The sequence below is a fragment of the Athene cunicularia genome (assembly GCF_003259725.1).
Source record: "Athene cunicularia isolate RWA chromosome 2 unlocalized genomic scaffold, athCun1 chr2_part1, whole genome shotgun sequence".
Taxonomy (NCBI): Eukaryota; Metazoa; Chordata; class Aves; order Strigiformes; family Strigidae; genus Athene; species Athene cunicularia.
This window is the reverse complement of record NW_020799095.1, coordinates 116,990,252-117,008,132: the sequence shown is the minus strand read 5'-3', so window position 1 is coordinate 117,008,132 and position 17,881 is coordinate 116,990,252. Positions and strand designations below refer to the sequence as shown.

General features: G+C 36.0%; 1 protein-coding gene across 1 annotated transcript in view; it reads left to right on the top strand.

Moving 5' to 3' along the window:
* ARFGEF1 (ADP ribosylation factor guanine nucleotide exchange factor 1) overlaps nt 1-17,881 on the top strand; it is a 90,852-nt gene that overhangs the window by 62,379 nt on the left and 10,592 nt on the right. Inside the window, exons 20-32 of the mRNA XM_026842262.1 lie at nt 937-1,065; nt 4,262-4,420; nt 4,793-4,943; nt 7,863-7,953; nt 9,085-9,125; nt 9,224-9,393; nt 10,023-10,174; nt 10,337-10,509; nt 11,487-11,647; nt 12,286-12,416; nt 13,937-14,066; nt 15,059-15,194; nt 15,282-15,420. Coding sequence (XP_026698063.1) covers nt 937-1,065; nt 4,262-4,420; nt 4,793-4,943; nt 7,863-7,953; nt 9,085-9,125; nt 9,224-9,393; nt 10,023-10,174; nt 10,337-10,509; nt 11,487-11,647; nt 12,286-12,416; nt 13,937-14,066; nt 15,059-15,194; nt 15,282-15,420 — 1,763 coding nt within the window. The remainder of the gene's footprint in view (nt 1-936; nt 1,066-4,261; nt 4,421-4,792; nt 4,944-7,862; nt 7,954-9,084; nt 9,126-9,223; nt 9,394-10,022; nt 10,175-10,336; nt 10,510-11,486; nt 11,648-12,285; nt 12,417-13,936; nt 14,067-15,058; nt 15,195-15,281; nt 15,421-17,881) is intronic.

Genomic DNA, 17,881 nt, shown 5'->3' with positions numbered 1-17,881 from the left:
ATGCCTCAGTATGCCACTGAATATGGTCTTTGGCATAACCAACTCATTATGGTGTGAAATCTGTTGCTCCCTGCTGTGCCTTTTGACTCTGTATTTCATCTGGGCTGACTTCTGGTAAAATTATTTCTAAACTCGTTCTGGGTATGCTGGGGTTTCTTCTCCATAACCACATGTGGTTATGGCAGGATCCTCTGCATCTTTTTACTTTTTTTTTCTGCTTGTGGGAGAGGGAGCCTTGACCACAAGGACAGGACTGTGTGGATTCTCCTGCAATAACTTTTAGTTGAGTGTATTTTACTGTCAGTCCCGTCTTAAGGCAAGAGGAATGGGAAACATCAACAGTGTCTTAGATAAAAATGATAGAGGACTGAGGGCAACAAAACTAAGAAAAGAGAGATAAGGAAAGAATTGTGTCCTGTCTCTCACTGTGGTTGTCTTACTTTTTTTTTTTTTTTTTTGTGTCCTTCTGGTGTTAGCAGGACAAGCTTGTCTTATTTAAGTACATACTTTTCATCATAAAGGAATCTATTATACACTGTGTGTGTTCTTGAAACAACTATTGACTCAATCTTTTTTTCTCACTGTGCAAAGATAAAAGTTATCACAGGAGTACCAAAACTCCAATAGACACCTAACTATGACGTAGCTTTTGGGTTTTTTCCAGCTATCTTAAGATGGTTGTGTCTGTTCGTTGCTGAGAATGCTTCTGAGGGGAGCATCAATCTGCATGACTTCTGTCCTATTCTGTGTCTCATGTGCATAATTCTGTCCTGATCTGTCTCATGTCTATTCTGTTCAGTTTTCTTTTTGGCAAAAGGTAACTTCAAGGTTAATGATGTGAGTTAAGGACAGAATTTACACTTCAGCAAGATGTTGAAACTAACATGCCTTTGGAGCTGACAGATGCTAATGTAACTTTTGTTGCATATGTTCCAGCTGGCGTGGACACCTTTTCTAGCTGCATTCAGTGTGGGTCTACAGGACTGTGATGACACAGAAGTTGCCTCTCTTTGTTTGGAGGGTATACGATGTGCAATCAGGATTGCTTGCATTTTCAACATTCAGGTAAAAAAAAATTAAGATTGAGACAATGCTTTGATTTATGTACCAGCAAAATGTTAGTGGGGTTCTGAAAGTCCTTGTTGCTGAAGCTGTGCACTGCAATACCTAGAGGCTGCCTGCTTCTGCAATTACTACTTCATCTGATATACGGCTGGAAGTGTTTTAAATAAAGTGACCTTTATTTTTCCTAGTGTTTTGTCGTAAGTGCTGCCATAGCTATGTACTGAATTTTTGTTTCCCCACATGTTGACTAATTTTATGTCAAAGTACTTTCTTTCCAGCTTTGTTACAGAGCTCTTTAACTTTGTTGTGGTGTTTCATAAAATGAGTCTTTCTATCCTGTTTCACAAGTACAACAGTATCTCTTTGAACTGTGTTTGAAATACTGTTCTTAACTTCAGAGAGATTATACTAATCTGAGATTTCTATAATTGGATACAATTTTAACAGTTGTGGCACTGGAAATGTCATTCCTGATGTAGTGAATGAATGTATCTTGCATTAAGCACAATGCCAAGAATTCCAGACTTTCTGGCTCCAGAGGGTAATTCTCATTAAATGTGGGCTCTTTTTTTCCCCATTTTCAAATCATTGGTAGTGAACGTTCTATTATGTTATTGTAGACTGTTAGTTAATAAATGGAGTACTGGTCTGCCATAAGCCCATTTTAGGGATAGTTGAAGAGAGGAGCAGGCAGAATTCCCATGCTTAATATTGCATTATTTCATGTGTACGTTGAAAACATTTTTTTAAAAAACCTAAAACAAACCAGTCAGAAATAGCAATAACCTTGTAAAGACTAACTTTAAGTAAAACCTGTTGAACTATGATATGATAGTGAATGCTTTGTCTCCCTCTCCCCTTGCACTTGTACTTAGCAAATTCGGTAACCTTTTAGCTCTAATCTGCAAAGGCACGTTAGGACCTCTGATACAACTGCTTAAAAAAAACCCATTTGAGATCATGTAAGGCTTCCTTTCTCTGTCTTTCCACTTCATTCTCCTCTCCTCCGCACACCTCACCCACCCCCGCCCCCCCAAACTGAACAGACTTAAAAATTTGATTAACAAAGCCTTCCCTGGAGCCTGCAGCTGTTAATGAAATTCACATTCCTGTTATTTTTGTTTCTAAGCTGCAAAAGTGGAACTGGCACAAGTATCAGTTTCAGCAGCTGTAGAAGTTAGCTGCCAGTCTTGCGGAGTTCTACCTTGGTTGGGCATTTGCTCTAAGATCCCCATGCTCCAAGAATGTACCAGAATCAGTTTTACCCTTCCATTGACTTGGGACAAACTTGATTGAACTGGAGGTGTTTCAAAAACACCACTTCTCATTTGCTGAAATTTAAAAACCTGGGTTTGTGTTTTCAATACAAGTGATATGCCTTCTTTGTTTCCTATGAGAATTCTGTTTTGTTGATATCATTAAAAATATTGGTTTGTTGATGATTTCTGAACATTGCAGGATGATTCCATTTCACGAGGTCCTGATTAGATGGCAGTGTTGTCTGACTTCAGATGCCAGAGAGCTCTGGTGGTTTGAAGGAGACTGGCAAACTGGTACTTGAGCTGACTTAGGGACGTTTTCTGTTGGAAGCAGGTTTTTCCTTTTGTGCTTAACTGGTGCTAGCAACTTTTTCTATTTCATGGAATAAATGTACAGAAGTAAAGATTGGTGTTGAAGAACAGTTAACATTAGTTTACGCACCATGAGAGATAATGGAGGGAGCTGAAGGCTTTTAATTTTAAGAAAATCCCCAAAGTACACAATCCAGTTTAAGCTGTGCATGTTCACCTCTAAAACCTCGATTAAAGATTCTGTTGTCAATTATTTATACTTTTAATCTTAGACTGTCACACTGCCTTTTGCCTCTAAGCATCTGAGACAAGATATGCATCAAAAGGATGAGCTTAATTTGCTTTTATCATCTGGTTTTACTTTCTGGTTGATGGACACATTGTTTAGCTGTTTTTCTCCTACTTTGATGGCTTAGAAAAAGGGGCAGAGAGGGAATATCTGTATGGAACAGAGTGGGAAAGAAGGACTGAGAACGTTTTCCTTTTACAGAAGATAGTTTGTAGACTCTAAACCTTTTTGCTTAGTACTCTTTCCATGAAACTTCCATTTTTCTATACTTAAACATAAATTTGCTGTGCCTTTGCCAGCACCCTGTAGTAGTAGTTGGATTTGAACATGGCAGTCATGCTATGTGGCTCTGTGAGAATCAGTCCCTCCTATCATTGCCCACTGTTGGGGCGTTTGTGTTTTCTCTATGAAACAAACATTCTTCCTGGGACTTATTTTTTTTAGTATTTTATATGCCGTTTTATTATGTGCTCCATTATTTTTTTATTTCAAAATAGTGTTAAACATCCAGACAGTTAAATATATTTCATAGTTGTTGCTTGTTTCTCTGATGTAGAGCCATTTCAGTTTATGGCCTTCTGATCATACATAACCAGAGAGTAAAATGCACTTGTGAGCTCAACTGTAATCCCCTTTTTACCATTGTAATGGGTTCATGTGAAATCCAAGGAGTTTCTTTTGGTGTATATATATAGATACCCTACACATAAAAATTAGGTACCTACATGTAGAAAATTATTCTTTGTGTGATTGATTTAATTTGCCTAGATTACAGGTTACTTGCTGTTTACCCACCCATGACAGTCTCACCTCACAAACTTCTGAAGTGCTCCAAAAGGTGTAGATTAAAACAAATACATTTTGAGCAGTTTTGTGAAATTGGCAAAACATGCCTTTTAGATGTATTATTTAGGTTCTGTTGCCAAAAACATCCTACAACTTGAGAGTCTGCTAAGGCAGCATTTTCAGAGTAGGTCCAAGTATAGTACAAGAATATTAAAAACATAGCTAAGAAGCCACGTTTCTTTTGAAACAGCATCCTATTTCCCAAAAAAAGACCAAACCCAGAAACCTAACAACCTATGCATTCTATGCTGTCAGACGTTACACTTCATGTTCCTGGATAGAGGAGCCTGATTTTATCCCAAAGCTTATTACTACAGGAGAACATGAGATATTGTGATTATGTAGAATGATTTGGAAAGTCAGTTCTAGGAAGCGAAAAGTAAATGATATAATTGCTGAAATCACAGATGGTACTAAGAAGCTGAGAAAATACTTAAAAGACAATTCTTTTTTTTTTTTTTTTTTTTTTTTTTTTTTCTTCCATTCATAGCTTGAAAGAGATGCCTATGTCCAAGCGTTAGCAAGATTTACATTACTTACAGTGAGTTCTGGTATTACTGAAATGAAGCAGAAGAATATTGACACAATTAAAACTCTGATCACCGTGGCTCATACAGATGGAAACTATTTAGGAAATTCCTGGCATGAGGTACAAGAGTCATTTGTACTTAAACTGTAAGAAAGTACGTGCGCTGATTTTTGAACACAGTGGTGTACTTGTTTGTGCATACATAGTGATTTTTAGATAAATGCCAAGTATATACTTTTGTACATGTATTATGTAGAATTGCACATTATGCAGCCACTTAAAGTAGCAAAACATGTTCAAGTGAGAAAATTGAGACTAATCCAATAGTATTTAAATTAACATTAATTTTAGACAGAACAGAAATACTTGTTTGACCTTGAATGTTTAGATTTTTTTCTTCTAAAGATCTTCCGAAATATTTTAAGGTTTTTTTGGTTTTACTCTTTCAAACTGCTTTTTGTTGATAAACAACTTCTTTATTCTCCGAAATAGATTCTGAAATGCATCAGTCAACTTGAACTGGCACAGTTAATAGGAACTGGAGTAAAACCTCGTTACATCTCAGGGACAGTGCGTGGCAGGGAAGGTTCTTTTACTGGAACAAAAGATCAGGCACCTGATGAATTTGTGGGGCTGGGACTGGGTAAGTAATGCAGATATGAAGTATTTCATTTAACTGGCTCTGTTCAGACAGATACTGAAGTTTGTTCTTTGTTTTCATTATTGTTGACTGTGAGATTTGGAGATGAGATCATGAAGTAGTCCTTGTAAAACTGTCTTAGGCTTTGAATAGACCTCTTCCTATTTCTGGAATATTTGGTTTGCTTTCTTCAGTATCATTGCTATGATGGGAGTGGGAAACATAAGAAAATAATACATTATTAATTTCTATTAAAATATAACTGACCAAGTAAGAATGGATTGATGATGATGTGACCAGATTTAATAATACTGCAATGTTAGTGCACCAAGTACTTTACCAGACTCCATTTGACTGTTGGAAAGTTGCAGTTTTAGTATGATGCCAGTATCTCCTGCCTTTTGAACAACTTCACCCGCATCTGAGCAAAAGCTTTGTTTCCCTCAGTTTTTCATATAACTCTTCTTTTTGTGGAGTAATGATTATTTTACTAGTTTCCCTGATCTTAGACCTCAGCTAGTCCTAATCATCTGGCTTTGCGTTTGCCTCAGTTATTCTATAATCAGTCCTTTCCATTATGCTCTCCTTTGGCCTGCCTTTATATACTCCACTCACCTTGCCAGGAGTTGCTGAAGGGAAACCTTATGCCTGGAAACCAGTGCATCTGCCAGCATCTCATATACTGAGATTCTTTCTGCCCTTCTAATACGTATCCTCCAGTTTAGTGTTCCCTGATGACCCATCCAGCTTTGCTATTTCCAAATGCTGGCAGTTTCTCTTCGCTGAATTGACTGGCCTTTAAAAATTTTAAGTCCTAGTAGCTCAAGAATGTAAACTGTAGTCAGGTGTCTCTAAATCATGCTTCTTAGTCATTGGTGTAGATCCAGCTCATAAAGACTTTTCCCTCTGTCAGCTGCATTTCTAAGGAAAACTGTCTATGCCAAAATGCATAAAATGTTTCTTTCTGAGTTGCATTTCTGGAATGCTTGTTACAGTGCACTTATGGAAACTTAACTATTTTCTTTTTTGGCGGGGATTGGTTTGGTTTGGGTTTTTTTTAATAATAGCACTTCAGTCTTATAGTAAAAGGCCTAACAAAGGAATTTGGTTTTCATGCAGTTAGGGGCAGCTGCTTAAGGGCATGCACTTAGGAACATAGTCATTTTCTTCAGTGTCTTATTTTTTTCACTCTTATCCACAAATCCTGTGTTGTAGATACTTTAATTTTCTTTCTGTGATCACTCTGAAGTATCCTTTGGAACTATAGCTTTTGAGCCACCTTCCTATAAACTTGAATTTCTCTGAAGAACCCATAGTGCATATGTCCATATATACAGACACATATTTTACAGGAAAATAGTTGTTTAAGTAGAGTCAGTGAAGTTGCAGTGTGGTGACACAGAAGCTTCAGTTTTCAAACCTGCTTGCAAAATCATACATGCACAAGAGCAGCCTTAACTCTTATTGCTGAAGCTAGAAGTGTGTGTTTTTTTGTTTTTTTTTAAAAAGCAAAACAAATCCCAAAGCCCCTTTTATTCATTTACTGCCTAAAAAACGATTCAGGTGTGCATGCTTCACATTTGAATGTCGTCTTCACTCTGAGCTCCCCCACATAAGAAGTACATAGATCTGTTGGAGTGAGTCTAAAGGAGGCCACAAAGGTGATGAGGGGACTGGAGCACCTCCCTTATGAAGACAGGCTGAGGGAATTGGTGGGGTTGTTCAGCTTGGAGAAGAGAAGGCTCTGAGGGTGGCCACAACAGTAGCCTTCCATTACTTAAAGGGGGCTACAGGAGAGATGGGGAGGGACTCTTAACAGGGAGTGTAGTGATAGGATGAGGGGTAATGGTTTTAAACTGAAAGAGGGTGGATTTGGATTCGATATAAGGAGTAAATTCTTTAATGTGAGGGTGGTGAGACACTGGAACAGGTTGCCCAGAGAAGCTGTGGCTGCCCCCTCCCTGGCAGTGTTCAAGGCCAGGCTGGATGGGGCTTTGAGCAGCCTGGTCTAGTGGAAGGTGTCCTTGCCCATGGTGGGGGGGTGAAACCAGGTGATCTTTAAGGTCCCTTCCAACCCAAACTGTGCTATGATTCCATAAAATTTTTGTCTCTGCAAAGCTCTGAGAACATAACTGCTGGCCTTCTTTCAGTCTGCCTAAGGAAAAGAACCCCTAAATACAGTGTAGGTGGAACTGCCCAGAATGGTTGCAAGTTTTTTTTTTTTTTTTTGATGGGGGGTGGAGGGGAGCTTAGAGATTGCCAGAAACTTCAGAAATTACTCAGAAAATTCAGCAATTCACTGTAAAGTTAGCATTTTCTTAACATGAGCTTTCCTGGCTGTGGGTTACAGTTTCTAGCCTCCAAAGTAAATATTGCTATTTTTATTTACAGATTTTTCTCACTGTTGTTAGGTGATAATTTTGCTGTACTTGAAATGTAGCTTTTTTGGTGAGAACTCTTCTCTGTGAATGATTAAAAAGAAAACCTATCAAGATGGATTTACTCACTTGCTGCTAATAAAAGTGTGAAAAGTTCTCTGTGCAGCATTCTCTGTCGTATGTGGTGTGTTTGCAGTAGCGGAATTACCAAAGATCCACTGAAAGATGGAGAGAAAAAAAGTGGTTCTTGTGCTTTTGAATTTTTTTCACTTGCGTCTATTCATGCAGTTGTTCAAAATGTGGACAATTTTTGGGGACTAATATAGTTTATACATGGATAGAGAATCTAGCGAATTAGGACTTAGACCAGCATGCAACTGTTCACTGAGATGCCCATTGCCCTTATGTAAGGGAAATTAATAATGTACATCTCTTTTTTGTGAAAAATACAACTAATTGTACTATTAGTGGCATGACTTCTCTTCCTCTTTCTTCCCAGCTCTGTGTTATCTTTTACCTATTTTTCAATTTTTTTTCACTGTAGTTGGTGGAAACGTGGATTGGAAGCAGATAGCAAGTATTCAGGAATCCATTGGTGAAACTAGCTCCCAAAGTGTTGTCGTTGCTGTAGACAGGTATTGTATTAAATTTGCTGTTGCCATCTCAAACTTTTTAAGCAGTGTTTGAATACCCTGTGCTAATAATAGGACACTGTTAGTTCATCCCTGCTTGGAAAAGACTAGATAAATATTGCCATATTAAAGTGCTTTTCAGTTTTGTGGGATTTTTCTTTTTTTTTATGGAGCAGGGGTATTTTTGCAGAAAGGAACAGAACAAAGATTAGGCAAGAAGCCTTTTTACTGATTTAAAGTTATTACAGGAGAGCTGCAGAATGAAGACTTCTGTACTGTCCAGTGGATCTTGATTTGCTATATATAGTAACAGATAGCAAATCTCATTTTACCTTAGTATAGGGAACACCTCCTAAATGTAGTTGCTGACTCCCTGCTTTCCTCTAGGTTATGTAGATGTCTGAAATTACCAAAATTACTCCACTCTTCCTTTCTATGACTCATATTTATCATAACAGGCCTTGATCAGGCACAGTACATATCATAAAGATTCCCTGTTTATATTGTAAAGTACTGATCAGACTGCATTGTTAATGGATCTTGCTCTCAGCATCCCATCATTTTCTTAATAGTTGTCAAAATTGTCAGTCACAAAGGGGTATCATTAGGAAGACTTACAAGTGTTTCTGTGATTGAGCATAGGCAGCAAGATCGATGTCAGTTCAGTGAAAGTTGACTTGCAGTAAAATCACATCAAGCGAACAGGAGACTTAATGTCAAACACATAATAGCTCTTCAGGTTTGCAGTGTTTCTTTCCACTTACTAATGGGAAGTGTTTCAAGTATCTGTGCCATGGCAAATAGGAATTGTGCGCTCTGGAGAAGTTTGACTTCTGTATTTGGAGAAGGGCTGAGTAGTTTATAAACTACTGACGTTATTCATCAGTCACTGTCAATGAGTAGTATTAGGAACAATGCTCACCTCCCAGTTTCCATGCATGATTCTGTGAGTTATTTTTAAATATTAGAAGTAATTAAAATTTTTTTTTTTTTCAAAGCTCAGTATTCTTCCACAATTACTAGTTGTTTTTTAATAAATAAGTTGGGGGTATATATATTAAAAAATTATTGAATACATGTTAAATAGATGATTTTTCAATAAATTGTAACAATGTCTTAAACTGCACTTTGCAGAATATTTACGGGATCTACAAGGTTGGATGGAAATGCTATTGGTAGGTTTTTTGGTTCTCCCCACCCCTCGTAAACTACAAAGCAGCTTTGTCTTAAATCTTGGAAAAATACCGCATTAAAATCTGTGGTCATTTAACAGTGGATTTCGTTCGCTGGCTTTGTGCTGTATCTATGGATGAACTGCTGTCTGCTACCCACCCTCGAATGTTTAGTCTGCAGAAGATAGTAGAGATTTCTTACTACAACATGGGCCGGATAAGGCTACAGTGGTCTAGAATCTGGGAAGTTATTGGAGATCATTTTAATAAGGTATCCCTGTTAATGATTATGCTGCATACTCCTTGAATTACTGATAAAAATAAATTTTATTTTGAGATTTGTTGGAAAAGCACGTGCTTATCTGAATTATACTGTCTTTCCTGTCCTGTATAAGTAGCTTAAAACACAGCAAAAACTGTAAAGCTGGAAAGGCCTGTGAGAAGGCAAAAGTACACAATATAATAAATGTAGAAACAGCAGTATACAGTAAGTTATTTATCGTGACCTGGGTCTAGAACTGGCTACCTTTTGTTATGTGTTGTAATTTTTGGGGCTGTTCTGTGAAGCTTGGGATAAGAGGTTTTCTGTTCAATTCTAAATTGGCTATTTATCAGGTGAATATTTGACATGCATTTTTAATACAGCATGTTGAAGTCTTTCTAGACAGGTTGCTTATTTTTAGGAAGTTTTAAATGCTAGTGTATATAATGTAGAAAATAGAATTGGTTAGGGATTATTGAACTGCATTAACAATGTGGCTTATGGAACTGGCAATCATCTAATTTTGTTAATTTTCCAGTACTGCTTAGTTCTCCGTTATCAAATGTAAAAGCAGCTTGAGCTGAATCCATAAGAATTCTGATGCAAGCTTACTATACATTTCCATTCTACATTATCAGGTTGGCTGCAATCCCAATGAAGATGTAGCTATTTTTGCAGTAGACTCATTAAGGCAATTGTCAATGAAGTTCTTAGAAAAAGGTGAACTTGCTAATTTCCGATTCCAGAAGGACTTCCTAAGACCATTTGAACATATCATGAAGAGAAACAGGTAATAACAAACAATTAACTGAATTTCCTGGGATCTTAAGCACTAACTTCTGCAATTAATGTTTCAAATTGCTTTTTTAGAAGCAGTTGATGGGAGAATGATGCTTTTCTAATTGATTATGTAATTTAGTTTAAATGATCATTGTTTATTATCTTAATTTAGGTCTCCTACTATTCGAGACATGGTTGTACGGTGTATTGCACAGATGGTAAATTCCCAAGCTGCTAACATTCGTTCTGGCTGGAAAAATATTTTTTCAGTATTTCATCTGGCAGCCTCAGATCAGGATGAAAGTATAGTGGAACTTGCATTCCAGACTACAGGACACATTGTCAGTGAGTATTGATGATATGCAGACATGATGAAAGTGTATGTGACTCCCAGAGACTGAGAAGCTTTGTCTATCTGTTGCCTCTACAGCCTGCAGAGTAAAGCCGGCATTATGCTTTATAACCAGTGTTATACACTTTTCAACCAATCTTTTGGGAGAATACTTAAGAAAATAATTCAGTAAGATTATAGTTACTTGTCTCCTTTTATGCCTTTAAAAAAAAATAATTATCTGTTTCTAGCATTCTGTAGTAAAACGAGTCAAGCCTTAGATAATTTTACTTAATGTCTACATTTTCATTTAAGTGAAGAATTTCCCTCCCCCCCGGAAAAAAAAACAAGTGTAGTCCTTTTCCTGTTATGTTATTTGCTTGTCTTTTTCCTTGTTTATGAATTGTGCTTGTCTGTGTTCCTGTTCAGGAGAAGGTGCTGAGCTAGGTGGCACTATGTTTGTTTGTTGGGGTTTTTTCCCATTCTAATGTAGATCTCAGCCTTTAAGTGCCATAAGGGATCTCTTTATTCTCTCTCAACCTCTGAAAGTTCCTAAAACTTTTTCAGCATTGATGAAGAATGTGTTTTTCCTCAAAAGTGATTATTTAAAATCAAGGCAACAGGACCATATTGCTGAAAGAAGTCCTTTTTGTAGATGTAACTCTACTTTATGTAGCCCTCTTAAGCTCTGATCACACAGACTACTGTTAAACAGTCAGCCTATTGCTCTGTCTTGCTTAACTGTTAAATTTACCTCCTTTAGACACTACCTTTATTTATTTTAGATACTTACTGTCAAAACAGAATGTCCTCTAGGTGATTTTTTTGTTTCCTTGAGCATTCATTTTTTAATTTTTATTACTGCCCAGGAATTTGACAGAACCAATCAATAAACCTGTCTCTAATAACTTCTGTTACAATGTGTTCATATTAGAATTAATAGATTATAAAACATGACACTTTTTTTCTTCTTTTCATGCTATTCTTCCAGCAATTGTGTTTGAAAAACACTTCCCAGCAACCATAGATTCTTTCCAGGATGCAGTAAAGTGCTTGTCTGAATTTGCCTGCAATGCAGCATTTCCAGATACCAGTATGGAAGCGATCCGCCTCATTCGCCACTGTGCAAAATATGTATCTGATAGACCTCAGGTATAATCTGTATTAACTACATTATAAGTGCTTTAATCAATAGTGCTTTTATAATGAAAAAAAATACTCATGCTAACCTTATTGGCTTCCCTTCAAGTTTCAGAGATCAATGAGAAATGTACTTTATTCAGAAGTGATAGGAATATAAAATGCCACAGGCTTTGAAAGTATTAGCAATTACTTTTTTTCTTTTATCCCCCTCCCCATTCCTATCCACCCAGTTCAGCTGGTGGCTAGTTTCCTGAGAGCTCCTGAAAATCAGCTCTGCTCCTTACTGAGAAATGTTGTATAGAATGGATAATGACATAAGCAAAAATGCTTGGTATCCTCAAAATGTAGTAGATCCTCATTTTCAGTGCTGTCTCTGTAAAAAGAGAGTAAGAGACTCAGACTGAACTGCAAGCAAAAACTGATGCTTGAATGTATCATCTTTTTTTTTTTTTTTAGTTTATTTTTCATAATATACTAAGCAAAATTTGAAAAACACTTCACCTTCTCATTATTATTTTGATTGCCAGCTCACCTGAATTATCACAGTGTAATACTAATACAGCAGAGATTGTTATTTACACTCCAAATAGTTTGACACTTCAAAATAAAACACTTATGACTGTATAACCCTCTGTTGTCTTCTACAGGCATTCAAGGAATACACAAGTGATGATATGAATGTAGCTCCTGAAGACAGAGTATGGGTGCGAGGATGGTTTCCAATTCTGTTCGAGTTGTCCTGTATCATCAATAGATGCAAATTAGATGTAAGAACCAGGTAACAATCAGTATTTGTAATTCAAATTTTTAAAGGCTTACTTTACACTTTTTTAAAAGAAACAAGTCTCTTAGTAAACTTAACCTGTAAAATTACCTACATATTTAATTTAGGTGATATCACTGTGGGAGCACCATACTCTTTAAAAACACCTTTTAAATAGATGCTAGAATATAGAAATCAAATCTGTGTTCTTTACACATGAAATTTTTATCTTCTGTTATAATAAATGATGTTGTGTGGTTGTGATTGCATTATGTTAAATAAGTATTACATTTCCTTAAATATTCAAGTAATGCCTGTTTAGGATGAATAGCCATGAAATCACAAAGGTAAGAACTATTTAAATAGTTCATTTGAAAATAAATTACAGGTTAAGTAAATTTAAAAATAGGGACTGTTTTCCATTTATTATAGAACCTGTAAACTATTTAAAACAGCCAGATTTAAAATAGTCAGATGTGATGGAGGTAGTTTATGCATAGAACATGGTAAAATGTAAAAGTCAACTTTTTAACTTTCCTAATATTTATAACAAGTGAGCGTTATTTTAATGAGGAAGGTCAACCCTAGATGGTCAATATGCATTAAACCTCCCCCCCCTTTTTTTTTTTTACATAAGATATTACATCGGTTTGCTATCCAAATCTGTATTATACCAGTGACAATACTGATCCTCTCTATTAGTAAATATGAATGTATGATGTTTGATTCCATGATATATGCACCTGTTACTTGCTCCATTTTAGTGATTTGTCATAGTTGACCTGGTTAATCCTCATGTCATGTTTGCATTTTTGCTCTGTTTAAAACAAATGTAAAACACTCCTTGCAGTAAGTAGTTTTTGTTTTAGTGGACTCCAACAGTAGAATTCTGTTGGAATCTTTTTTTTTTTGTTTTAATTAAAACTCATGACCCCAGTCCTGCCTGCCCATCATTCTTACATTGAAGATTTTAAAATTGATTTTATAGCATGATTCCCTTAAGTAGCTGAGGATTGCAGAAACAGTTGAAAAAGCAAAGCTGTACTCTGATTTTATGTAAAACTTGCTTATATTCCTTGAATATGGCTTTTCCCCAAAAAGCATGTTCTGTTGCAGTTCTGATGCTAAATGTGAGAGGGTGTATACAAATAATTTTAAATGTACACATTTATATGCGAGCTGTGCATTTGGGCTCCCTTTATCTGGTGAAGATTAATACTCATTTTTAGACGTCTGTATTTTTTACCTAGAAATACTTGTTTCTTTATTTTTGTGGTCCTTTGTAAAGAAGTTGTTTTCCTATTTTAAATGACCACAGTTCTCAAAAGTGTTTTCTGGCTACTGCCTATGACTTCTAAGTGCTTTTTAAACAAGATGATTTTCTGCTTAATTTTAGTGTACTGGAGATTCACATCAGACCAATGTATAATCTTCTTAACAGTATTTGAGTTCGTTACTGCTGTTACACTTGGACATGTTTGGTTTAGTGCATGTCTTTTTTGTAATTCTTAATATATGCTGTTCGTTCTTTTCAGGGGCTTAACAGTAATGTTTGAAATAATGAAGACATACGGCCATACTTACGAAAAACACTGGTGGCAAGATCTGTTTCGGATTGTCTTCAGGATATTTGACAATATGAAACTGCCAGAACAGCAAACTGAGGTGAAAAAAGTGGGGGAAGATAATTTACATGAGATCTGTATTTACAGTAGAAAACCTGATCATAATCTAGCTTACTAAATAATTTAAGGCAAACCTCAAAACTTGCATGGTTGACCTGTGGTTCTAGTAGCCTTATTTTGTTTTATTAGCATTCTGTTGGAGGGCCTGTCACTATTTTTTTTTAAACCATGTGTGTAAAAACTGTAGTAGTTTACACAACAATAGAAGAATAGCATAAAATGCAATTTATCTAGGGTTTGTAAGAACTCCAGCTTTTACATAGGGAGTCTGGAACCTTAGACACCATTTAATGGCAGCACGCTCAGTGGAATGAGACCTGTAACCAGCAGCGAAGTCACAATAAGAAGTAAATTCTGCTAGTTCAAAACTTTCTGATGACTAGGGTTAAAAAAAAGGCAGGGGGGGAATGACCCAAAAACCAGCACTGTTCTTTCACTGCACCCTTTTGACCAGCCAAACAGGTTTTCACCTGCAAACCAGGACCAGGTACTGTCCTGACAAGGATGTGAAACAGAAATAAACTTGCTAATGTAAATTATGTGTAAAATATTAATATTAGAAGTTTAATGAAAGTTGTCAACTGTTTGGAGGCTCTGTCTGACTGTTTGTAGAAGGACATGTCTGGCTTTCTAAATTTTTATTCCCTGGAAAATACTTAGAAGAAACACAGAAGACTTAGCATGGTGTTAAACTCTTGAACTAGGGTTAGACGCTAAGTTTAATGTCAAACTCAGTATCTCACGATGCTAAGTTTTGTCCTATAATCTGGTCTCTAAGAATAGTTATTTGTCTGCTTCTGTAGTTTTTTAAACCTGCTAGTTAGCAAAGAAGTTGGGGCTCTGAGTTTTGGGGCTTTTGACATACAGAAAGCAGTTCAAATTGAGTAAATATGTATATCCATCTGCCTGCAGGGTTGTGTATCCTAAAAATTTTCATCTTAAAGTTATAACTTTTTTTTTTCTTCCTCCTAGAAAGCTGAATGGATGACAACTACTTGCAATCATGCACTTTATGCAATATGTGATGTATTCACACAGTATTTAGAAGTACTTAGTGATGTTCTTTTGGATGATATATTTGCACAGCTGTACTGGTGTGTGCAGCAAGGTAAGACTGTACCAAGTTATGTTAAACAATGTTAAGATCTTACTATGGTGAGTGTGAATAAACAAATACACTGTTTGTCTTTTCCAGACAATGAACAACTGGCACGGTCTGGTACAAACTGTTTGGAGAATGTTGTCATCCTAAATGGTGAAAAGTTTACCCTAGAAATCTGGGATAAAACTTGTACTTGCATGCTGGATATTTTCAAAACTACAATCCCTCATGCGTAAGATGACTGTTAATATTTGTACTTTGTAAAACAGTTTAGCTAGATGACACTGATTCCAAACTGCTAGATATCTAATAGGTGGGGTAAACAAAAGGTGTTACATGTGGACTAAATAGAAGGAGACTTCCTTGGAACATAATGGTAAATTAGTTGCAAGATACACTACTTTTGTGTTGTAAATTATACACTCTTAAATACTAGAAATACCATGTGGGAGATAAGGAAAAAGAAAAAACCTAAAACTGTAACTTGATTAATTTTTTAAATGTTAGATTTTTTGAGAAGTATGATTTGATATTTTTTTTTTGTCATTTTGTAATAGAAGAATGCTATTGATAGGTAGACTTTGCAATTTGTAATATGTGAAGCTTTTTCTGCAAAATACTAAAATATTGCAACAGTCATACAGATTTAAGTCTGTGGTTGATGGTTCACTTCTGTCATACATTTCTATGAATCCTAATCTTTTTATGAAAATTATCTTGCATATTTGGTAACTGTCTTTCCCTTCATGTTATAACTATATGTGAAGTTTCTTGGAACAAGGCTGAACTGTTCTGAGTAGTACGTTATACATCATAGAGCAGAATAATAAGAAATTGCATCCAGGATTATATCAAAGATGAGGGGTTTTTTTCCCCTACCATACCAACACTGAGGTGAAACGCTACTTGTTTTCAAATTTGATAGTCGTAATGTTGAACTATTGTATTATTTACTTGTCCTATGTCTGTCAGCTAGTTCCTGACGTTTGCTTCTGGGTATCACCTAGTTCAGGCCTGAAGAAAACTGAAGTAAAAGAGAACCTTCTGCACATCAGTCTTTCCTTAATTTTAGAGTTATGTATCCAATAGCTCTCTTACAGAGAGCTTCATTCATGCTTAAAAGATAAGTTAATCATCTGTCACTACTTCATCTACTTTTCTATGTGTGTAGATATGAATTGCATCCAAAAAATAATACTGAAATCAAGCTGAAACATTTTTTTTTTTTTTTTTTTTTTTTTTTGCAACTGCCAGAAGTAAAATTTGAAACCAAATCTCTGTATCTAAAAGTCCAATTGAGTTATCCCTAATTTAGTATGTCTCAGGTTTCTGAGTACTATTACAGCTGAATATTAGAAAACCTTCCAGAGAAGCATTTTGAATATCTTATTATTTAGACTCATTCAAAATATTCTTGTTGCCTTTAGCTGTATCTGATTTAAAATCTGTGCATTATTCCCTTTGATGTTTATGACACTTCTGCTTTTCAAATGGGTTATTTTTCCTAGGATGATATTCAACTCCTTCCATAGATTTCCATTCTTCTCATCTTCTTTTTAATCTTTCTATGCCTTCTTTGACAAATTCATTATATTATTCCTTGTTACATTTCTGGGAGGTTCCCACCTTTTCAGGGTGAAGTAAATCTTACTTGGATTTTATACATGTGTAAATGAGCATGGGTAATGGGTCTCCTTTCCCATGGTGAAAGTACACCTGCTCTTTTCCAAACAATTGTTGGGTGACACAAAACTGCTCGAAACAGTCTTTTCACTTTGACCATATTTGATTAGAGCTGAAGCTTTTTAGATGTGTGAGAAAAAATTATGATAACAATATACATGTATTCGTTCATATTTTTAATGGAAATTTTGTACTCATTTTTTTCCTTCTCCTTCTGTACAGCTCCTTCTATTTTTTTTCCTTATCTTCATGGAATCTGGTTCTTTTTCTGTGACTCATGGTTTGTCCGACATTTCATATTTGAATTTCTTAGTCTTTCTATTAGCCTTACTTCTGCAGTGGAGTTTGTCCTGCCCTTCCAGCCTTAATTTTTTGTGTGTGTGACAATGCAAGCTGTGTTTTAATACGCAGCTTATTGTGGAGGCTGCCCCAGTACTTATAAAACAAAGCAGATGCTCCTTTTACCTTTGTTTTTCCAATGTCTGTAAGTAACACAGTAGTTAATGTTGAAATGAAGACAGAGACAAATTGCATAGTGGTATATATGAAAGTTTTATGGGCAAGTGCTTTATTGCTAATTGTCTTGAAATAGTCAGATGCTATGAATCTCTGGAGTGTAAAGCATCTTCTGCCAGAGGTTTTTATTAATCTGATCAGTTAGGATTACATCTGTTCTGTTTTAGAATTCATATAAAACATTTCCCTGGTACTGTGTAACCTCTTTAGGAGTTGCAGCATTGGCTGCAGGAGTTCTTAGTTGCAGCATCTGATGGTTCTTGGCAAGTTACCCTTTTGCAAAGAAATATGATCGTATTATTTTCTTGTTTGGAAAACTTAGTACTAGAATATTTACTCAGCCACCAGTTTCAGCAAGGATCAGTTACTAGAAAAGCCCAAACTGTACTCCTGCCAAGCTTCTACAAAATCATTTGAGGTCTTGATAGCTGAAGATACTAACACACAAATCACACAGAATGGCTGAGGTTGGAAGGGGCTCTGGAGGTTGGAAG